The 19,569-nt window shown below is 45.6% G+C and overlaps 2 protein-coding genes across 4 annotated transcripts in view; both read left to right on the top strand.

Moving 5' to 3' along the window:
• ZNF451 (zinc finger protein 451) overlaps positions 1 to 7,652 on the top strand; it is a 90,661-nt gene extending 83,009 nt beyond the window's left edge. For 2 of the 3 annotated variants that reach the window (XM_061397778.1, XM_061397776.1), the window contains one exon: positions 4,451 to 7,652. In XM_061397778.1, the coding sequence (XP_061253762.1) occupies positions 4,451 to 4,497 (47 nt within the window). In that variant the 3' untranslated portion in view covers positions 4,498 to 7,652. Of the gene's footprint in view, positions 1 to 196 lie in introns of all 3 variants that reach the window. The other variant, XM_061397777.1, reaches the window with a different exon arrangement.
• A 1,623-nt stretch (positions 7,653 to 9,275) lies between these two features.
• BAG2 (BAG cochaperone 2) lies at positions 9,276 to 19,340 on the top strand. Its single transcript, XM_061397781.1, has 3 exons — positions 9,276 to 9,586; positions 16,490 to 16,599; positions 17,915 to 19,340. The coding sequence occupies exons 1-3, from the start codon at positions 9,474 to 9,476 to the stop codon at positions 18,325 to 18,327; spliced, it is 636 nt and encodes a 211-aa protein (XP_061253765.1). The 5' UTR covers positions 9,276 to 9,473; the 3' UTR covers positions 18,328 to 19,340.
• Positions 19,341 to 19,569: the final 229 nt, after the last annotated feature.

Raw genomic sequence — 19,569 nt, 5'->3', positions numbered from 1 at the left:
TCTGCTAATCCCAATCAGTAGCTTGATTATCTTGTGTGTCAGTTTCTTTTGTCTGCTCTTCCTCTTGACTGTGCGGCACATTTCTTCTTTCTTTGCAAGTCACGTGATTTTTGATGTATGCTGGATGTTTGTGATGTAAATTATAGATTCTCAGAATACTGTTAACTTCCTCTGAGGAATTTTTTTTTTCTTGTAGGTAGTTAACTTGCTGGACTCGGACACCAAACTCTCTCTCCGCCACAGCAGGCAGCAGTCGCTTGCTTCTTTTAGCTTTCCGACTGCTGTTTCTCACGAGAATCTCGGCTCCTTTCTCGTGTATGCAGAGTTCAGAAGTCAGCCAACGATTTGTAGATTCGGAGGATCCTCTTCTGTTACTTTCTCATTTCTGCTGGGATCTCTTTCTGCTGTTCCTACCCTCCTGCCACCACCTCCCCTTCGCACCCTCTGTCATCTGTCTGACTCCTCAGTTTGCATCTTGTTTCACAGGGATGTCGGCATGCCCTAAGGCAAATGAGAAACAAGGTGTAAAGCTGCATATTTAGCCCTGTGTAATTCATTTATTTCAATAATTAACTTCGGTCCTATTTCTACCTGATTTTTATTGTTCTTTAGTGCCTTAAAATAGTTTATAATTGTTATCTAGGGGAGAATTAATCCAATAAGCTGCTACTGCTGCTGCTAAGTCGCTTCAGTTGTGTCCGACTCTGTGCAGCCCCATAGACGGCAGCCCACCAGGCTCCCCCGTCCCTGGGATTCTCCAGGCAAGAACACTGGAGTGGGGTGCCATTTCCTTCTCCATTGCATGAAAGTGAAAAGTGAAAGTGAAGTCGCCCAGTCGTGTCCGACTCTCAGCAACCCCATGGACTGCAGCCTTCCAGGCTCCTCAGTCCGTGGGATTTTCCAGGCAGGAGTACTGGAGTGGGGTGTCATTGCCTTCTCCCCAATATAAGCTACTCTACTGTTAGAGTGGAAGTTTATTGGAAGTGGAACCATTTAGTTGCTTTCGTTTTTATCCATTCTAACTGGCAAGTTTAATTCCTGTAAGTTCACTGTGAGATATTAATGTTTTTGTATTTACTTCTGCAATTTCATTCTTAGCTTCCTCTTTGTTTTTTCAAGTTGGTGTGTATCCTGTGTATTTGTTTCTGTTCTTTCTGTGGTTACCTTGGCATTTTATCACATTTTTTATATGTAACTTAAAGACTAAAGTGTATGTACATGTTGTCTGCCTCCATAAAACAATAAAAGGACTCTGGAACACTTCAGCTCTGATCCTTTTCCCCAACTTATACCCTGGTCCTCCAGATTTTTGGTTCTCTGTGTGTGTATATGTGTATATAATACACACAGAAATTGTACAAAACATCTCGCAAAACAGGTGACCATCTTTCAGATTAAAAAAGAGTATTACCAGTGGGTTGATTTCCTGGGGCTGCTCACCTAAGTACTACAAACGAGGTGGCTTAAAACAATAGAAATTGTCTCACAGTCGTCGCGTTCACCCATCTAAGGTCAAGCTGTTGGTAGGGCCATGGTCCTGCTCCCAGATTCTGGTTGTTAATGTCAACTGTAGGTGAAGGAAAGTTGCATGGCTCGAGGTAGCCTGGAGTTAAAACTCCCCTCCAGGTCCTCCCCACTATTCTATGCAAAACAAAGAACTCTATCACCCAAAGGGAAAATGGACATTAGGTTGGTTATGCCCAGCTTCCAGCCGGTCCAGCCTCTGGCCGATCTCCAAAATTCCTTGCCCCAGCTGTTCAAGAGATAACTACTCCGAACAACCTTGGAGAAGAACAGGCCCCCTTAAGACAGTAGATTTCCACACATATGCCTATATATACTTACTCTTTTCTTGGGTTAGTGCAGCAGCTCACTAATCTGACTGCTGCCCCTTCTCGCCTCATTTAAGGTGATCTGTTCCTGTAAAGTGCCGGCTTCCATCTTTTTCTGAACCTTGCCTTCTCTAACTCCCTTACCCAACAGCAGGCATTCCTTGGCTTGTAGATGTATCTGTCTCTGCGTCCATCATCACGGGACCATCTACCTGTGTGTCCATCTTCACGTGGCATTTTCTTCCAATAAGGACGTCAGTCATGTTGAATTAGGGCTCACCCTAGTGACCTCATCTTAACTTGGTCACACTCACAAAGACCCTATTTCCAAATTAGGTCACATTCACGCATACCAGGGTAAGAACATATCTTGAGGGGGGCACAATTCAGCCCACAATGGTCAGTTCCCTAGAAGCATCCCCCTCACTTAATTTCAGTTAATCAGAACACAAATAGCCACATATAGTCAGTGTGCATCACATTGAACAGCACAGTCATGGTCTATATTACTCATATTTTGGGTCTGAATGCCTTTAGTTAACACTGTTTTACAGATTCATCTGATTGTTAGCATGTAGCTTTGGTTTGTTCATTTCCAGTACCTGTAAGATAACTTTACACATAAATCAATTCATGTATCACTTACAGACATTGGGTTGGCTGTTGCAAATAATTTCCACATTTCTAGGAATATATACTGAGGTGGAGACTTGCTGACATTCAGCTCTAGTAGATTATGCAAGGTTTTTTACAAAAGTGGTTGTTCGAATTTTTTTTTCATTCCAGTAGTGAGTGTGAGCTCCTACTGATCTACATTTTCATTAATCATTGAATTATTGGTCTTTTTAATTTTACCTAGTGGTAGGCATTTTTTTGTGGTTTGAATTTACATTGTTCTGATGATTAATGTTTATTTGACCTTTTGACATCTTTTGCCAGTGTCTTTGCAGATTTCTTGAGTTTTGACTATCTTTTTACTGATTTTTCTGGGTTGAAAATCTTTTTAGGTATAAGATCTGTGTATTGCAAATATTTTCTCTTTATGTCTTGTCTTTTTACACTCTCCTTTTGATGGATTAAAGGAATTTTAATGCATTCCGAAGTACCATTCTTTTTCATAATGTTTTTGAATCCTGTTTAATTCTTTCCCTACACTAAGGTCCTGAACATAGTCCCATGTTCTTTGCTGTTTGTTGTTCCACCTTTGCTCTTACACAGTTAATACACAGTAAACCTGAACTGTATTTTTGTATATTCCATAAGGTGGGGATAAATTTATTTTTTTTCCATGTGGCCTGCCAGTTTCTCTCCATCATGTATTGAAAACCCCACCTTGCCCCACCATTCTGCAAGGCTGCCCGTGTAATCGATCAGGTTTCCATAGAGCTGTCGGTGCTGCCTCTTTGGTCTGTTCACCAGTTCTTGGGCTGGTTTGTTGTAGTTTAGTCACTAAGTCGTGTCCGACTCTTTGGTACCCGACCCAATGGACTGAGATTTCCCAGGCAAGAATACTGGAGCGGGTTGCCATTTCCTTCTTAAGGGGATCTTCCCAACCCAGGGATCGAACCTGCATCTCCTGCACTGGCAGTCGGATTTGCACTGGTACCACATTCTTAATTACTATAACTTTGTAATAAGTTTTCATAAAAAGAAATCTTGTCACCTTTTTCTTCTTTGTTTGCTAAGAGCATCTTGGCTTTTCTGTACATTTCTTCATCCCTTTGAATTCATCTTAGGGCAATGCACTGACCTAGAATCTAGCTTTAACACAGTGTAGAGTAGCTTGTAGTGTTTTAAATTCCTAAGGATGTAACACTAGTGCCCCAGCTCATAGGAAGAGGTGGCTGCATATTAGAGGAATTATTGTGCTTGTGAACCCAGTAGACTGCGGGAGACTATGGACTGGACAGGATTAGATAAATCTGGTGTGAGAAGCTAGTGAAGGCCAAGAAACTTGACACCTAATTACCCCCTTGAGTTTTTAGCATCTTTCTCAGGAAATGGAGAAAAAGACCAGTGAACCCAAGAATGTCTGTCTTGCTCACTGTTGTATTTTGTACCTGATATACAGTGGGCATTCAATAAATTTGTTCAGTGAGTGCATATGTATATATAATAAATGCTTCTCAGAGGATATTATATAGCCTTGAATTTGACTCTTTGTCTTAGATACTAGAAAAATTAAAACTAAAATTTTAATAGCTTTTGAGGTTTTGCCATTTCATGATTTTGCCTTTCTTTTTCTACTGGTAAGTTTTATATGTATTACCTCAAATCTTTTTTGGAAATAGATACTCTTTTTTCCCCTGTTAAGTCTGGTGAATACCTGTCAGTCATTCTCGAAGTTTGTTGTCTTTCTATGTCCCTAAATGGAAATAACTAATAAGTTTCTTAGCATTTTAAGCTCAGATATACTGTAATTCAGTTTAAGATCATATCCAGATTCTCATATTTCAAAAGTCAAATTTTATGATGAAGAAACTGCAAAGTTATCTTCAGTTTCTCAAGTTGTATTTCCTTTTCTTCCTGAAAATACAGATGTAGTTGATGAGACTTACATTAAGTACATTTTTATCAGTTTTCTGCCCTAAATGTTAAAATATTCTTTTTTAATGCAGATGTGGAATTAGAAGAAGCTATTAGAAGAAGTCTTGAGGAAATGTAACTAAAGGTATTACCACACAACATCAAGTGGCCTTGAAGAGACTCAGGATGATGAATTCTTGAGTTTGTTTTCTAAAGGAGACCACAGACCTACTAGTACAAATGTATTTGAAAACACACTGTTTTTGCTTTTGTATGTTCAAACTCTGATATTGCTTTGTGTTTTTGTGCCATTTGCAAAAATGTATAGAGGAACAGAATATATGTTAATGCAAATACAAATTATATATTCTAATATAGGTATCATGTTTCCCAGGTAACCTTGAATTCATATACTTAGGTTAAAAGGATTTTAAAAAAAGAAATAAAGAAGCCCTTGACTATTGTTTATGTTTCCCAAATAGAATTGGTTCTTTAATTTTAATTGTACTGTACAGATAATTCTAGTTTATTTTTTTAAGAGTGAAAATGAATATAAATAAAACTATCATAGCTCATTTTTTCTGTAAATTTTACTTCTCATGTGGCACTAATATATATTATCTTTGAGGTCTTTTTATGATTATTGGAAGAGAGCAGTGGAAACTGATTGTGAAAACAGATGAAGAATTTTATCAGCAATGTTCTTTGTGGCTTTCACTGAGATGTATAGTCCTGCTTTAATTAGAGCTGTACATTGCTGGAATGAAAAAGAAAACCAACCTAATTTCTTTGAAAGTAGTAAAAAGAAAGTTTTTCCATTCTTTTTACCTACTTCGACTTTCATATGACTTGTATTATTTTCTGTTTAAAGGGAATGATGTAAAAGTATTTGCATAGAATTAGGCATACTTTTAATATTAGTCCTTTTATATATATATATATATATATATATATATATATATTTCTGTAAACATAGTATTCTTTAGAAAATAATGTTGAAAGTCTACTCAGGAGTAATCTTCCTTAACCCTTTAAAATTTTTCATTCATATGGAAGTATCTTCATGTTAGTTATTCATTAAAATATCAGTGTCCTACAGTTGGTATTACATATTTAATTTTTAAATGTTGAAGCCCCATGATGAATAATAAAAAATGTTATATAATTAGAAGACTAAAAAGGGGCTTGTCATACAATCTTTGTGAATATACTTCATGTTATTTGACCAGAAATGTCATCCCTAAAAATTTTGAGTAGTAATTATTTACCAAACTTAAATTTTTCTATAAATTTAAATTTTTCTTTAAGACAAAAAATATCCTAGCTAGAACTTTGGTCTTTCTCTGCAACTAGATAATTGAGTGTTAAATAGTATGACTTGTTTTATTATTATCATATAGTCTTTTCAGTCCACATTGGAAACCAGTTTGTGTTCTTTCTTTCTTAAGCTGTCAGTTCTGTCCTCCATGCTTGCTTTTTAAGTAGACGTCATAGCTTGAGAATGCCGTAGTCATTTTTCCAAAGCGAGCATACTGTACTGTTAATTTGTTAAGAGTAGGTTAAGGCTTTGGGAGGTGGTTATAGAGCTTAAAGACGTCTGGGGAGCCTGCTCAGCAGTGGGAGGTGAACGGGTGTCCAGGAGACGGCTGTGCTGGAGGCGCCTGCTGGGCAGGGGCGCTGTGTTGCTGGGACACTCATGTGTGAATGGTCCAGAGTGACACAGTGGGGAAGGGGTAGTCATCATGATCCTTAAGGTCATTGGGTTGCTTAATGTTTTAATAATTGTCACTGATTGTATTTCTGCTTACTACAAAATTAAAAATCATGTTTCAGTTCAGTTCAGTCGCTCAGTCGTGTCCGACTCTTTGCAACCCCATGAATCACAGCACGCCAGGCCTCCCTGTCCATCACCAAGTCCCGGAGTTCACTCAAACTCAAGTCCATCGAGTCAGTGATGCCATCCAGCCATCTTATCCTCTGTCATCCCCTTTTTCTCCTGCCCCCAATCCCTCCCAGCATCAGAGTCTTTTCCAGTGAGTCAACTCTTCGCATGAGGTGGCCAAAGTACTGGAGTTTCAGCTTTAGCATCATTGCTTCCAAGGAACACCCAGGGCTGATCTCCTTCAGAATGGACTGGTTGGATCTCCTTGCAGCCCAAGGGACTCTCAGGAGTCTTCTCCAACACCACAGTTCAAAAGCATCAATTCTTTGGGGCTCAGCTTTCTTCACAGTCCAACTCTCACATCCATACCTGACCTTTGTTGTCAAAGTAATGTCTCTGCTTTTCAATATGCTACCTAGGTTGGTCATAACTTTTTTTCCAAGGAGTAAGTGTCTTTTAATTTCATGGCTGCAGTCACCATCTGCAGTGATTTTGGAGCCCAAGAAATAAAGTCTGATACTGTTTCCACTGTTTCCCCATCTTATTTCCCATGAAGTGATGGGACCAGATGCCATGATCTTCGTTTTCTGAATGTTGAGCTTTAAGTCAACTTTTTCACTCTCCTCTTTCATTTTTATCAAGAGGCTTTTTAGTGTCTCTTCACTTTCTGCCATAAGGGTGATGTCTTCTGCATGTCTGAGGTTATTGATATTTCTCCTGGCAATCTTGATTCCAGCTTGTGCTTCCTCCAGCCCAGCGTTTCTCATGATGTACTCTGCACAGAAGTTAAATAAGCAAGGTGACAATATACAGCCTTGACGTACTCCTTTTCCTATTTGGAACCAGTCTGTTGTTCCGTGTCCAGTTCTAACTGTTGCTTCCTGACCTGCATTTAGGTTTCTCAAGAGTCAGGTCAGGGGGTCTGGTATTCCCATCTCTTTCAGAATTTTCCACAGTTTATTGTGATCCATACAGTCAAAGGCTTTGGCATAGTCAATAAAGCAGAAATAGATGTTTTTCTGGAACTCTCTTGCTTTTTCAATGATCCAGCAGATGTTGGCAATTTGATCCCTGGTTTCTCTGCCTTTTCTAAATCCAGCTTACTCATTTGAACTTAATTTAGACACATGGAGGAGAGTGGATGTCACACAAAGTAATGGGGAATATTATCAAGAGAATGTTTCTGACAACGATGCTTACTTGTTTGCTTTTATTCGTTTTTCATTTTACTGTGATAGTTTTTTTTTTCTTTTAAAAAGTTTTTATTGTGATGCCTTTTTATACCTGAATAACTGCTTTTGTCAAAAAAATGAATGACAGTGTTTATTTTTAAAAGGATATATAGGTAATGTACTGACAGCGTCTGGTTGGTGGTATCATTGACTGTCTTAAATAAAAATTCCTCCCTTAAAGAGTTTGTTTTTGGATGCTTGGTATCCTACCAGCCCAACCCTTCCTTCTGTCTCCTTGTCCTCCTGACCATTTGGTCACTCAGACCTCTCCCAAGAACAAGGTGCAAGGACTCTCCTGGACTCCCTCGGGCAGGGTAACCAGAGACTCAATAGCATAGGCCTCAACTTAAAGAGCTTTCTTTTTTTCCATCAATATTTTTCCTTTAAATTTCTTTTAAACCATTTATTCTTTCACTCACAAAGTATTTATTGAGTACTTATATTTGTCAGCTACTATTCTAAGCACTTGAAATACATCAGTGAGCAAAAGGAAGCCCTCACCTCCGCAGTGGGGCACACCTGCGGGCGGTGTTGAGATGAGGAAGGAAAATAGCCGAATGAGCTGAGAAGGACCGGTGGGGGCGGCCGGGGAGTGGGGGGCTTGCTGTTCCTACTAGAGCGATCAGGGTCCTTAGTGAACTTCAGCAAAGGCCTGAAGGCAGGGAGTGAGCTTATCCAGACATGCAAAGTAAGGCTAGCGCAGGCAGCTTGGAGACAAGAGTCCTTTGACGCCTCTTCTGAAGGCCTTGGCTTTTACTCATTTTTTACAAGTGAGGAGCCGCTGAAGGTTTCTGAGAAATGCTGTGCTGTGCCTTATTCTGGATCACTGTAGCTGCTGAGCTGAGCACAGTGGTGCAAACAGCACCAGACCAGATGGGAGGGCAGGGCTGGGATGCTGGCCCAGTGGGGAGTGAAGATGGGCCTGGATATTCTCTGGAGTTGGAATCCACAGAGTCTGAGGTGTGAGAGAGTCCAGCACATTTACAAAATGTCTAAGGATTCCAGGTTTGTCATGGTACGATAAAACGTCTAATGAGGCCAGATGACCCCCTACAGCAGTTGTGAATTAGTATTTAGAGTTAGAGGAACTGGGATCTAGCCTTAGGGGCCTCATCTCTGTTCAAGTACCTTGACTTTGATCTCAGATTAAAGGCTGGGCTCCAGCCTTGAACTGTTATTATCCCCTTCCAGGTGCCCTGTGCATCCCCTCCGTGTACTGCTGGGCAGAGCCACGAGGAAACGCGAGCAAAGGCCCCGGCCCCGCCACCACTCTACTACTCCCTGACCTTCACGGTGGCCGAGCGGCCTCCATGGTCTTCTCATAACAGGAGGTTTATACAAATGGGGCTTGAAACGGTCTTAAATAACAATCATTTCACTCGAATTCCAACCAGTAGCTTTTAAACAGAGAAGGCATTACAAATGCTTTCATGAGAGGGTGTGAAAACGGTGAGGTTCACCTTGCCCCCTACACGCAGCTGGACAGGGCGGCTTTCTGTTTTCTGCTCTGTAGGCTTCGCTGTTGGCGTCCGGACTCCTGTTCTCACCTCGGGAAGGTGCCCAGGAACCACGGCTGCGCAAAAGACCCCTTCCTCGCGGCGGAGGGCCCCGGGGCGGGGCGAGGGCGGGGCTGGCGCGAGCCCGCCCCAGGGCGTGGTCGGAGGCGGGGTCCCCGCGGGCCAGGCTGGGTGGGGGCGTGGCTGACGCGAGCCCCGCCCCGGCCATGTTTGGGGGCGGGCCCTCCGCGGGGCGGGGCGAGGGCGTGGTTGGCGCGGGCCTCGCCCCCGGGGCGTGCTCCGGGCGGGGCTGGGCCTGGCGCCACGCGGAGCCGCCCCGCCGCGCCGCCCCCGAGGCAGCACGCGCGGTCGGAGCCCGGCTGCCAAGCCCTCGCGCCCTCACCTGGGTTCCCCGGCCCCCGACTTCGGGTTTACGGGCGGCGCGTCCGAGGAGACGGCTGGCGCGTGGGGACGGCGGTGACCTCGGGCCGCCCGGCCGGCGCAGATGGCTCAGGCGAGGATCAGCGCTAAGGCCAACGAGGGCCGCTTCTGCCGCTCCTCGTCCATGGCCGACCGCTCCAGCCGCTTGCTCGAGAGCCTGGACCAGCTGGAGCTCAGGTGCGCGGGGCTGGGGGCGCGCGGGGACGCAGCGGCGGGCGAGGGCGGAGCGGCGGGGCAGCCTCGGCCCCGCTGAGGGCAGCGCAGCGCTGGGTCGGCGGAGCGGCCCCCCCACCCTTCGGCGGCTGGCCCCGAGCGCCGGGACCGCGCGACCCCGAACAGAGGAGGTCGGGGGGATGTGACTTGAGACGACGGCCGTGCCGCCGCGGAGCTTCCAGAACCTTCCGCGTGGGGCCAGGTGTTTCCGGCCCACTCCCCGCCGCGTGCGGTTTTAGGACCGGGGCCGGTTAGTGGTTTATGTGCTGGGCGACCGAGCTCTTTGCAAAACAGAAAAATCCGTCTGGCCTCAGGCCCGAGAGCAGCGGACAGGTGTCTCCCCAAGCGGCGCTCGGCCTCCCCGGGCGCCGTCCCACCTTCCCGGCCGCCAGAGCGCGAGCCGCAGCGCTCCCTCTCGGTCGGGGTGTCACTGTTGTCAGCGTGTCCCTTCCCGGTCGGGGTGTCACTGTGGTCGGCGTGTCCACGGCGGTCAGCGCGCAGAAGGAAGCTTTGGCGGCGAGGGTCGGGTCGAGGTCAGCGAGGATGTGACTTTGGAGCAGGGCCCAGGGTCAGGCGCGCAGAGGTTACCACCGGTCAGAAGGAGCTGCTGTCTCCCTTAAGGCTTTTAGTGCTTTTCTGAATTTGAGAAGATGCAGGAATCTGAGTTCCTTAGATTTTCCTGAAAACCTGAGAGCCTGTTTTGCCAGTTTTCCCAGAGCACATAGTGCCTCAACCCGGCTCTTTTCCTAAATTCTTTTCAGGCTGTGCTGTCAATTCCTATAGAAACCGGTGCGGGGACACTCCTTAGTGACAAATGTAGTCACCGGCTTGTATAGGATTCCTAAATAATTTGTAAGAAATTTGGGAAATAATTTTTCCTCTAACAGTGAATGAAGACTTCTGTGTACTTCCTGTAACTGTTTATTGTCACTGAAGTTCGTGTAAATTGTGTGCAGGTGTAATTACAGGCAAATCTTAGCAAGGCGTCCAAAACTCCCTAAAACCACAGGGAATTTTTCCCATAGTTACCAGACTCCGAGTGAGCAAAGGAGTATATGTAAGACAAAATTTTAAGAAGGGCTGCATATGTGCTTTATCTCAAAACAGGACAAGGGGTCTGTTTGCTAGTAAAGTACATTAATAACCAAATGAGGCACTTACTATCATTTATTAATATTTATGTTGACTTTTGTCATTTATTGTATAGTTGTTTTTATTATATTATTACAGAAAGAAACAATATCTTCTCAGAAAATGAGATGCTCACCACCACCATGATTTCACAGAGAGTGACAAGGGTCCTTCTCCAGCTGAAGCAGGTGAACAGGCAGAGCAGCTCCTGTGGACGATTTTATGTAGCAGCGTTAACAAGTGACTCAGCGTCTCTGATCTCAAGAACTTTGAGGGCATGTTCTCAGCCATTTCAGGGGGGCTCTTCCCTAGCTGGAAAGAAAGGATGTTTTCTTCCAGGCTCCGGCACAGGACACAGTTCCTTTCTTGAAGCTGAGTTATTGTTCTAAGACTTGAATTGGTGCCTCACATAGGGCAGGTGCTAATCTTTAAAAGGAAGTTTCTTGTTTGAAATATTACATTCTAGGGCAACCCACTCCAGTATTCTTGCCTGGAGAATCCTAGAGATGGGGGAACCTGGTGGGCTGCCGTCTATGGAGTCGCACAGAGTTGGACACGACTGAAGCGACTTAGCAGCAGCAGCAGGGCTTCCTTAATGTGAAGTGAATTCTGATTACCGTGTACAAGTGGTTAATCACTTGCTGAATTAACCCTTGAGCTGAGACTGATAAATGTGTGTTCAATTGTTCATTTTAAGGACTTTTCTAGTTTTAGACTGACGAGCTTTGCTTCTTTCTTTTTAAAAAAAAGTGATGCTGACAAAGTTAAGGAAGTGCTTTGGAAGGTTAAGTAAAAATAGAGTTTATGAAGGCACATGGGTCATGGAAGAGAGCACTGCGCTGTTAGAAACTAGAATAAGGCCCCGAAGATCAAGTTTAAAAGAAAATGAGACATTCACGTGTTAATTAATACTGTCATTTAATTTCATGTTACAGGTGGCTAATAAAGCAGTGTTCTAGGCATACTGAAAATTACACACTGTACCGAGAGGTCTGGGTTTACTGTCCCTCCAATGTACGTTTCGGCAAAAACTTTCTCCACATGAAATCGAAAACAGAATTCTGCTCAGTGCTTCATGACCTGCCATGTGAACTGGTGTCCACGGTGTTTAAAGCACTTTCAAATGTTTGATGGCATCTGACAAATCGCTGAAGAAACTCCAGTTGTTTCTAATGGGTTAGCACGAAACTAGACCTCCTTTTTTGCTTCCTCCTAAAAAGGTGATGTCTTTCTCTTCGGGTTTTCGTGACCAGTGCAAATGGCCTCTGATTTTTCCATTTGTCAGTGGCTCCAAGCACTTTGCTCACAATTGTTACTATTTTAGCAGTGATCATAATTCATAAATGATGCCCTCCAACAGGTATTTTAGTTAACCAGCCTGACTTTACAGGTCCTGTGCCTTTTGGGAAATTATGTCACCCTCATTCTCCAAGTGGGAAATTGAGGCTTGAGAAGTTAAAAGAGCTCAGGAGGAGTGGCTGTAGAGCTTAATGCTTTATGCCTGAAGTTTTTGAGTTACTATGTCATATTTCAAAGTGTAGGAATAGTATATGATTTTACTGAAAGAAGTGAAAATTCCACTTAGATCTGGATTTAGATCAGGGGCTGTTGAATGCCATCTCTGCAGGCTGTGAGTGGCCCTGAAGCTCTGGCTGGTGGTGAAGATGCTTGGGCCATGAGGGTGTGGAGAGCAACCCAGGAGACGGACGGGACGGGGAGCCGGCTGTTGTCAAGTGTCCGCAGAGCGGCCTCCTGGGCGCTTGGCCGCCAAGGAACAAGGGAGCAGGGGCCGGGGTCCTTTAGCTGAGTTTCCTGCTGGGCTGACGTGACCCCCGGAGCCAGAAGACAGCACCCCAGTTAATACTGTGTCAGAGTCTGTAATTTAAAAGGTCACTTCTCATAAACTGTATCATGTGAACCTTCCAAAACCCTCCAAGGCAGGAGGACATCCATTATCTCCTTTAGCAGCAGTAAAGGTCCAGAGGGACTGGGCGGCCACCTGAGGCCGTCCTGCTCAGGACTAGCTCCTGACCCTAAAGCCGCGGCCCGCTTTAACACCAGTGTCTCAGTAGTGAGTGTTCCTTACTATCTGGGTGATGATTAGGAGCCTTGTTACTCACAGTCCTGAGTTCATAATGCTGAGTGCATAGAAACACCCGGAAGCTGGGGTTCACGCCCCAGTTGTGGGCGTGTGCTGCGTGTGGTGGTCCCTTGCTGACTGCAGGGATTGGTCCCAGGGCCCCTGGGTACCGGAAACCAGGGATGCTCCGATTTTTCCTAGAAAATGGTGTGGGAGTCAGCCCTACATATTCATAGTTCTGTGACTCTATTAATTCATAATTTAGTCTGTGCTGTCAGTTGGTGAGTTAATCTCTTTACCACGTTGACTTCATTCAGTCACACATACCGTCTCATGATCCCTGTGTCATAAATTAGGAAACTGAGGCAGAGAGAATGTCAGCAGCTGCTCGAGGTCACTCAGCTAGGACGCAGCAGCGGACCTGGTCCCGCGCCCAGCCCGGGGCGCCTGCGGGGCGGCCGGTGTGTCTCCCGGCACCTCGTCCCCTGGTCCCCGGGCTGCCGAGACCAGCTGAGGAGGCACACACTCCAGATTTTGTCCTCACGGAACATTCTGAACAGTTCCTCTGTAGTTACAGCTTAGTTGTGATCTCATGCAGAGAGTTTTCCAGGAGCACAGCCCAGGCCAGCCTTGCTGTGAGGATCGGTTCTTTCCCAATTTGGACACATAGCTCTTGAAGGATCTGCTAGTAAAAACAGAGCTGCCCCCTCTGCCAAGGAGCATTGTCAAGTGATGTGTTAAGAAGGTGAAGGATAAAGTGAAATGGGCTAACGCTCTTGTGGGCAAAGTTCCAGGAGAAATCACAGAAGGGCGGGTGGGAAATATTTGAATATTCAGTAATTAACTGTTCTAAAACTAACGCAAGGGACAGAGACAAAAAGATGTGTATACGAGTTGAATTTAGGGCTTCCCAGGTGTTGCTAGTGGTAAAAAAAAAAAAAAAAAAAAAAACCCACCTGCCAATGCAGGGGAGGTAAGAGACGCAAATTCAGTCCCTGGGTCGGGAAGATGCCCTGGAGGAGGGCACAGCAACCGACTCGTGTTCTTGCCTGAAGAATCCCATGGACAGAGGAGCCTGGCGGGCTACAGTCCATAGGATCACAAAGAGTTGGACACGACTGAAGAGACTGAACACAGCACACGTGAGTTGAAGTAAGACCAATAGCTGATAAACAGTAACAAGATGACTTAAGCAAACTAAGTAGAGGTTCAGCTTTTGAAAATACTCGTTTGGATACTTGGTTGCATTGGGTCTTCACAGCAGCACACGGGCTCCTCGGTGTTCACGGCAGCCCACAGCATCTTCAGTTGCAGCGTGTGGGGTCTCGTTCCCTGGGCAGCAGGCCAGCCTGGACCCCCTGCACTGGGAGCTTGGAGTCTTAGCCACTGAACCACCAGGGAAGTCCCAGGTCCAGCTTTTTAAAATAAAAAACTAAGCCAGTGATGTAGTGCATACACTAGACAGATGTAGTTTCGAACGCCTTGAGGGAGAGGAAGGAGGAAGTTGCTAAGGAAACCGTTCTGCCAAAAGGACTGGCTTTTGAAAAAGGATCACCTAGTGGACCTGGGCCAGGGATAAAGAATGTTCAGGAGGTGAGGGGCAGCAGATGAGAGGGCCACGCTGCCGGAAAGCCCTGGGGATCCACATGCTGAAGAATGGAATTGTATCTTTGCTGTGAAATGAAGTTTACATAAAATCATATATTAAAAAGTCTAGAAAAAACAAAATCTGTTTTTCACAGGGAAAATGCCTGGCAATTTCTAACCTTGGGAGAAAAGTTCCGTCCAATTTCCTCTATATTTGGTTTCATTTAATGACAAAACATCTTTATATGACAGATTTATTAAATATTTTTTCTGGAGTGGCTCCTTTCAAGCCATTTTCTTATTAACAACTCCATGAACATACTATTATAAATTATTATACTTATGATTATACTTCTTTCGAGTAACAATTTTCTCTTTATCATCTTATATTTGAATACAAACTCAGGAGTGCTGGAAAATTCAGCTCTTCTTTCATCATCGTCTCCTCTACCAGTGACTCGTGTGCCATTTCAATACTAGAGTCACTTTCGTAGCGCGTTTCTTGTTTGTGCTCACCCGACCCCCTTCGTGTGGCCCAGGCCGAGAGTCTGCTTGTGTGGAAGGTGTGAGCGCGCCATGCTTGCCGCTGGAAGGCCGTCTGATGCGTGGTCACTGTCCTGTAGAGTTCTCATGGTTCTGATTGCTTTCCAGCCACATTTGTCACACAAGGTTCTTACAAGCTCTGTGCTTCTACTGGCTCTTACAAGCAGAGTCCAACATATATTTAGTATCCCGAGAATTGAAACCCTGTGACTTTACAGTGTGTTGGTGCTATTTTGGGGGTAACAGGTGGGTGCCTGTAGGGGAAGAGGCCTGCGTGTGGCTGGGGTGGGGCGGGGACCCCCTTGTATGGCAGGAACATGTGCTAGAGGACTGGAGCTGGGTCTTATATTTATTTTGCATAAGTTGGTGACTTATTTACTTGTGGCACTTCAGACACACAGGGTTCTGTTTTCTGATGATTTCACAGCCTCATTCTTTAGTCACTGTTGTGTATCTGTGCAGTAAGTGAATGTGTGTCTAGGTGGCGGTGGGGAGGGGAGTTGGGGCAAGTGGTGCTTAGGAATCGATTTCAGAGGCAGACAGTCTGCAAATCATTGAGGAAAAGATGGATTTAGGGTAGATAGTGTTGGGGAAGATGGTTCACTATTTGGAGAAAAAGAAAACAAAATCCTTATCTAATCATAAACAGAGGTGGATTCTGGATGGATGAAGACATGAGTATGAGAAAAGTGAAAGTAAGTTAATAGGAGATGCAGGCAAGTACGTCCCAATCTCAGGACGGGAGGACCCTGAAACAAAACTTCACTGCGAGAGCCAGAAGGCAAAACAAAACCAAGGAAAAGATGGGTCTGATCACTTCAGAGTAAGGCTCTGTGTTCAGTGAAGGACATCCCAGATACAGATTATATGGGGTTGGATGGGAGATAACTCAAGAGGACAGTAACCCCAGTTTAAATAAGAAAGAGCAAAATAGGCAACGGCTGTGAACAGGCTCACAGGGATACAAAGAGATGTCCAAAATTATTAGCAGTGAAGAAACACAGATTAAGTGCTGACACACCGCTTGTCAACTGGGGGACGCGAGTGCTGGTGGGGTTCCTGGGACCACCGAGCGCCCCGAGCGCCCCGAGCGCCTGCTCTGGAGAGGCGTCCCCAGGGCGACACACCCTGGGTCTCAGCTGTGCCACCCTGGGGGGGGCCTGTCTTCAGGGCCACGAGGGGACAGGAGTCGGGTGGGTGGTGAGGGGAGCTGGGGGCTGGGCAACAAGGGAACCCGGCGGGTCTTAGAGAAATATGCTGCTGAGTGAAGAAGCAGTGACGAGTAAACAAGTACAGGTTTTTATCTACAAATAGAAAAGCACTAAACAGAATGCTTGCCCTGTGAGCAGGGAGGCAACTAGGAGCCACGGGGCAAGCGGATGAAGAAGGAAAAAAGGACAGAATAGGAAAGAAAAGAGTGAAGCGTTGGGGGCGTGCCCCGATCATCCTGACAGCTGAGCTGGACGGGAGGGGGACGGGGGCGGGCGCACGAGGCTTCCATGCACTGACTGTGTCCCTGCCCGCAGGGTGGAGGCTCTGCGGGAGGCGGCCACGGCCGTGGAGCAGGAGAAGGAGGTGCTCCTAGAGATGATCCACAGCATCCAGAACAGCCAGGACATGCGGCAGATCAGCGACGGTGAGCCCGCGCGGGGAGCGGGGCGCACAGAGGACAGGAGCAGGTGGGGGGAGGCGTGACGGGGGTCGGGCGCCCCTGCAGCCCCTTCTGGAGAGAGGGCGGGCCGCCCCGGGGGGGCTGGGTGTGCCCCCTGACCGCCCCCAGGTCGTGGGGCTGGTGCGCCACGACCCTCACACGGCCTCAGTGGGTCAGCGTTTCCGCCCCTCGTCCTGGCCAACCAGCAGTGAACTTGGAAGGCGTTACACAGAGCGGCGCAGATTTCTTGTTTCCAAATAAGCAGAGAGAGGATGACCCAGCATCCTCCTCCTGCTGGCCGAGATTCAGACCACAGGCCGAGTTGGTCGGACGGGATGAGGTCAGCGCCTCGTTTAGGGCCAGCCTTTCTTCCAGGGTCTTGGCTCTGTTTCCTCCGCCAGAGCCGGGCACGGTGTGCTCACAGGCACGGGATGTGCCGCCCAAAACATGCCTCTGCCATAATGATTATTGGGGCTGGTCATTTTTGAGAAACCACAGGCACAGGAGCAGCTCTGGAAATAGACACGGTCACAGTTTTGTAAGGGAAATGTACATTTACACTTCCTAAAGGAAACCTCCGCTTATAAGGGGTCTCCACGAAAACCTCACCTCTGGTCCTCTTTCTGGGGCCCTTGAAACTCGCCTCTCCCCTCATCTCTACCTGAGGATGGAGGCCTGGGCCATCTCCAGGAGTTACTCAGTTTCCCTGGGGGTCTCATGTATACATGAGCTGTACACGGTAATAAGGTTCTGGTTTTGTTTTTGCTTGTTAATCTGTCTGATCACAAGGTCTCAGCCAAAAGCTCAGAGAGGCAGAAGGAAAGGTATTTCCTCCTCTAGTGCACATAGTCCTGTAGACGCAGGGCACGGTTTCCTGCTCTGACCAGCACACCCGCCCCAGCCTCTGCAGACACGATGACCACGGTAGTCACCTGGTGTCCAGGCTGATCCTCTTCACTGCTGATGCTGTTCAGTTGCTCGGAGGACTCCTTGTGACCCGATGGACCGCAGCACACCAGGCCTCCCTGTCCTTCATCATCTCCCTGAGTTTGCTCAGACTCCTGTCCACTGAGTCAGTGATACCATCCAGCCGTCTCATCCTCTCTCGCCCTCCTCTCTCTCCTCTTGCCCTCAGTCTTCCCTGGCATCCTAAGTTAATCTTATTGCTAACAGTATATACCTTTAAGACATGTATAGGTGCTCGCAGGCTAGATTTAACCACACACAAATGCCTTAGTGCTCCTGACATAGATGTAGGTGTGTCTCATATTGATTCATATTTCAAACTTTTTATGATTAGGAGAACGAGAAGAATTAAATCTGACTGCGAACCGTCTGATGGGACGAACCCTGACTGTGGAGGTTTCAGTAGAAACAATTAGGAGTCCCCAGCAGCAGGAGTCCCTCAAGCACGCCACGCGGATCATCGATGAGGTGGTCAGCAAGTTTCTGGATGACCTGGGAAACGCCCGGAGTCACCTGATGTCGCTGTACAGCGCGTGTTCCTCCGAGGTGCCTGCGGGGCCGGTGGACCAGAAGTTCCAGTCCATCGTGATCGGCTGCGCTCTCGAGGACCAGAAGAAAATTAAGAGACGACTAGAGACCCTGCTTAGGAACATTGAAAACGCTGACAAGGCCATCAAGCTGCTGGAGCATTCTAAAGGAGCTGCTTCCAAAACACTGCAGCAGAACGCTGAAGCCAGATTCAACTAGTGTTCAAACCTAACAGTCCTTATAAACAATCATGTAAAAACGATAAAGAACTATCTTAAATGATAATAGTTGTGTATGTCATATATAATTCATTTGATACTGATAGTTATTTCTGAAGAACAAAATATCTCAGTGTTGTTAGTTTTGTGAATAACAAAATTAGAAATATTTTGATTACCTTTCTAGAAGTTTTTAGATTGAATTCTTGTCTTCTACTAGGATCTAGCACCTCCTATATATATATTTTACTATTCTGTGGATAACAGCATGTGGGGAAACAAGTGCTTGGCTCGGAGCAGACGCATTATGGTTATCTCCTGGACTTTGTCTACAGACACGTGGGCACACAGGGCTTTCGGCTGACCAGCCAGCCTGTCCCTAAAGCAGCCACACAGTGACTGACTGCGCCTCTGCTGTGAGCCCGGCAGTGAGCTTGGAGGGATGGGAGGGAACCTTCGCTACATCACATCACCTTCATTCAGCAGGTTTTTAGTCATCTGTATCAAATTATTTTGAACTTAAAGACTTACGCAACTCCTAATATGCATTTCTTGGTAAGATGTGAAAACATGACATGGGAGACTCCGCCTCTGATTTTGCCACTCTACTACTTCATCACTTCCTGTTTCAAAATGCATCATTTCTTTAAAGTTTTAATCATTAGAGAAATACGATGTTGTAATTTGCCTTTAAAAAGAAAAATGCTGTTTTAAAGTTTGCTTTTAATTCTCAACTTAAAAACCATTATCCTGTGTAGTTATACAATTGCCTCCCATTCCACTTACTGAACCTTTAGGTGGTTTCCAGTTTGTTGCTTATCAATGCAACAGATTTACGCACACTGAGCTTTTCCCTTCTTTTGTTTCCGATTTTCTTTATATAAATTGCTAGCAACTGGTTTTAGTCAAAGGGTGTATGCATTTTCATGGCTTGATATGTTTCCAAAGTTTTTTGTATGGGAGATATCAATTTATATGTCTTCAATAATTAAAAAGTAGCTGTTTCACTGAAAACTTTTCAGCATTGAGCATTTTTCCTAATATTACATATGAAATACCTTTATTTAGATTGCATTTTGTTCACTAACAAGGATAACCAGTGTATTGATTCTTTTAGTGCAACTATAGACTATCTGCTAGTGCTTACTGATACACACACGTCCCCTTCCCCAAATACTTCAAGACGAATACATCACATTCAGTTTTCATTAAAAGGTAGGTACTTTTTCACACTGGGGGAAAA

Source organism: Bos javanicus, chromosome 23 (assembly GCF_032452875.1).
Source record: "Bos javanicus breed banteng chromosome 23, ARS-OSU_banteng_1.0, whole genome shotgun sequence".
NCBI classification, from domain to species: domain Eukaryota; kingdom Metazoa; phylum Chordata; class Mammalia; order Artiodactyla; family Bovidae; genus Bos; species Bos javanicus.
The sequence above is the reverse complement of the archived record's forward strand: the minus strand, read 5'-3'. Positions and strand labels throughout refer to the sequence as shown.

Excerpts from the sequence above, each read along its gene's own strand:
- BAG2 (XM_061397781.1), top strand. The coding sequence starts at position 9,474 with ATGGCTCAGGCGAGGATCAGCGCTAAGGCCAACGAGGGCCGCTTCTGC. Across the intron at positions 9,587-16,489 it reads CTGGACCAGCTGGAGCTCAG|GGTGGAGGCTCTGCGGGAGG; the intron begins GTGCGCGGGGCT and ends CCCTGCCCGCAG. Across the intron at positions 16,600-17,914 it reads CATGCGGCAGATCAGCGACG|GAGAACGAGAAGAATTAAAT; the intron begins GTGAGCCCGCGC and ends TTTTATGATTAG.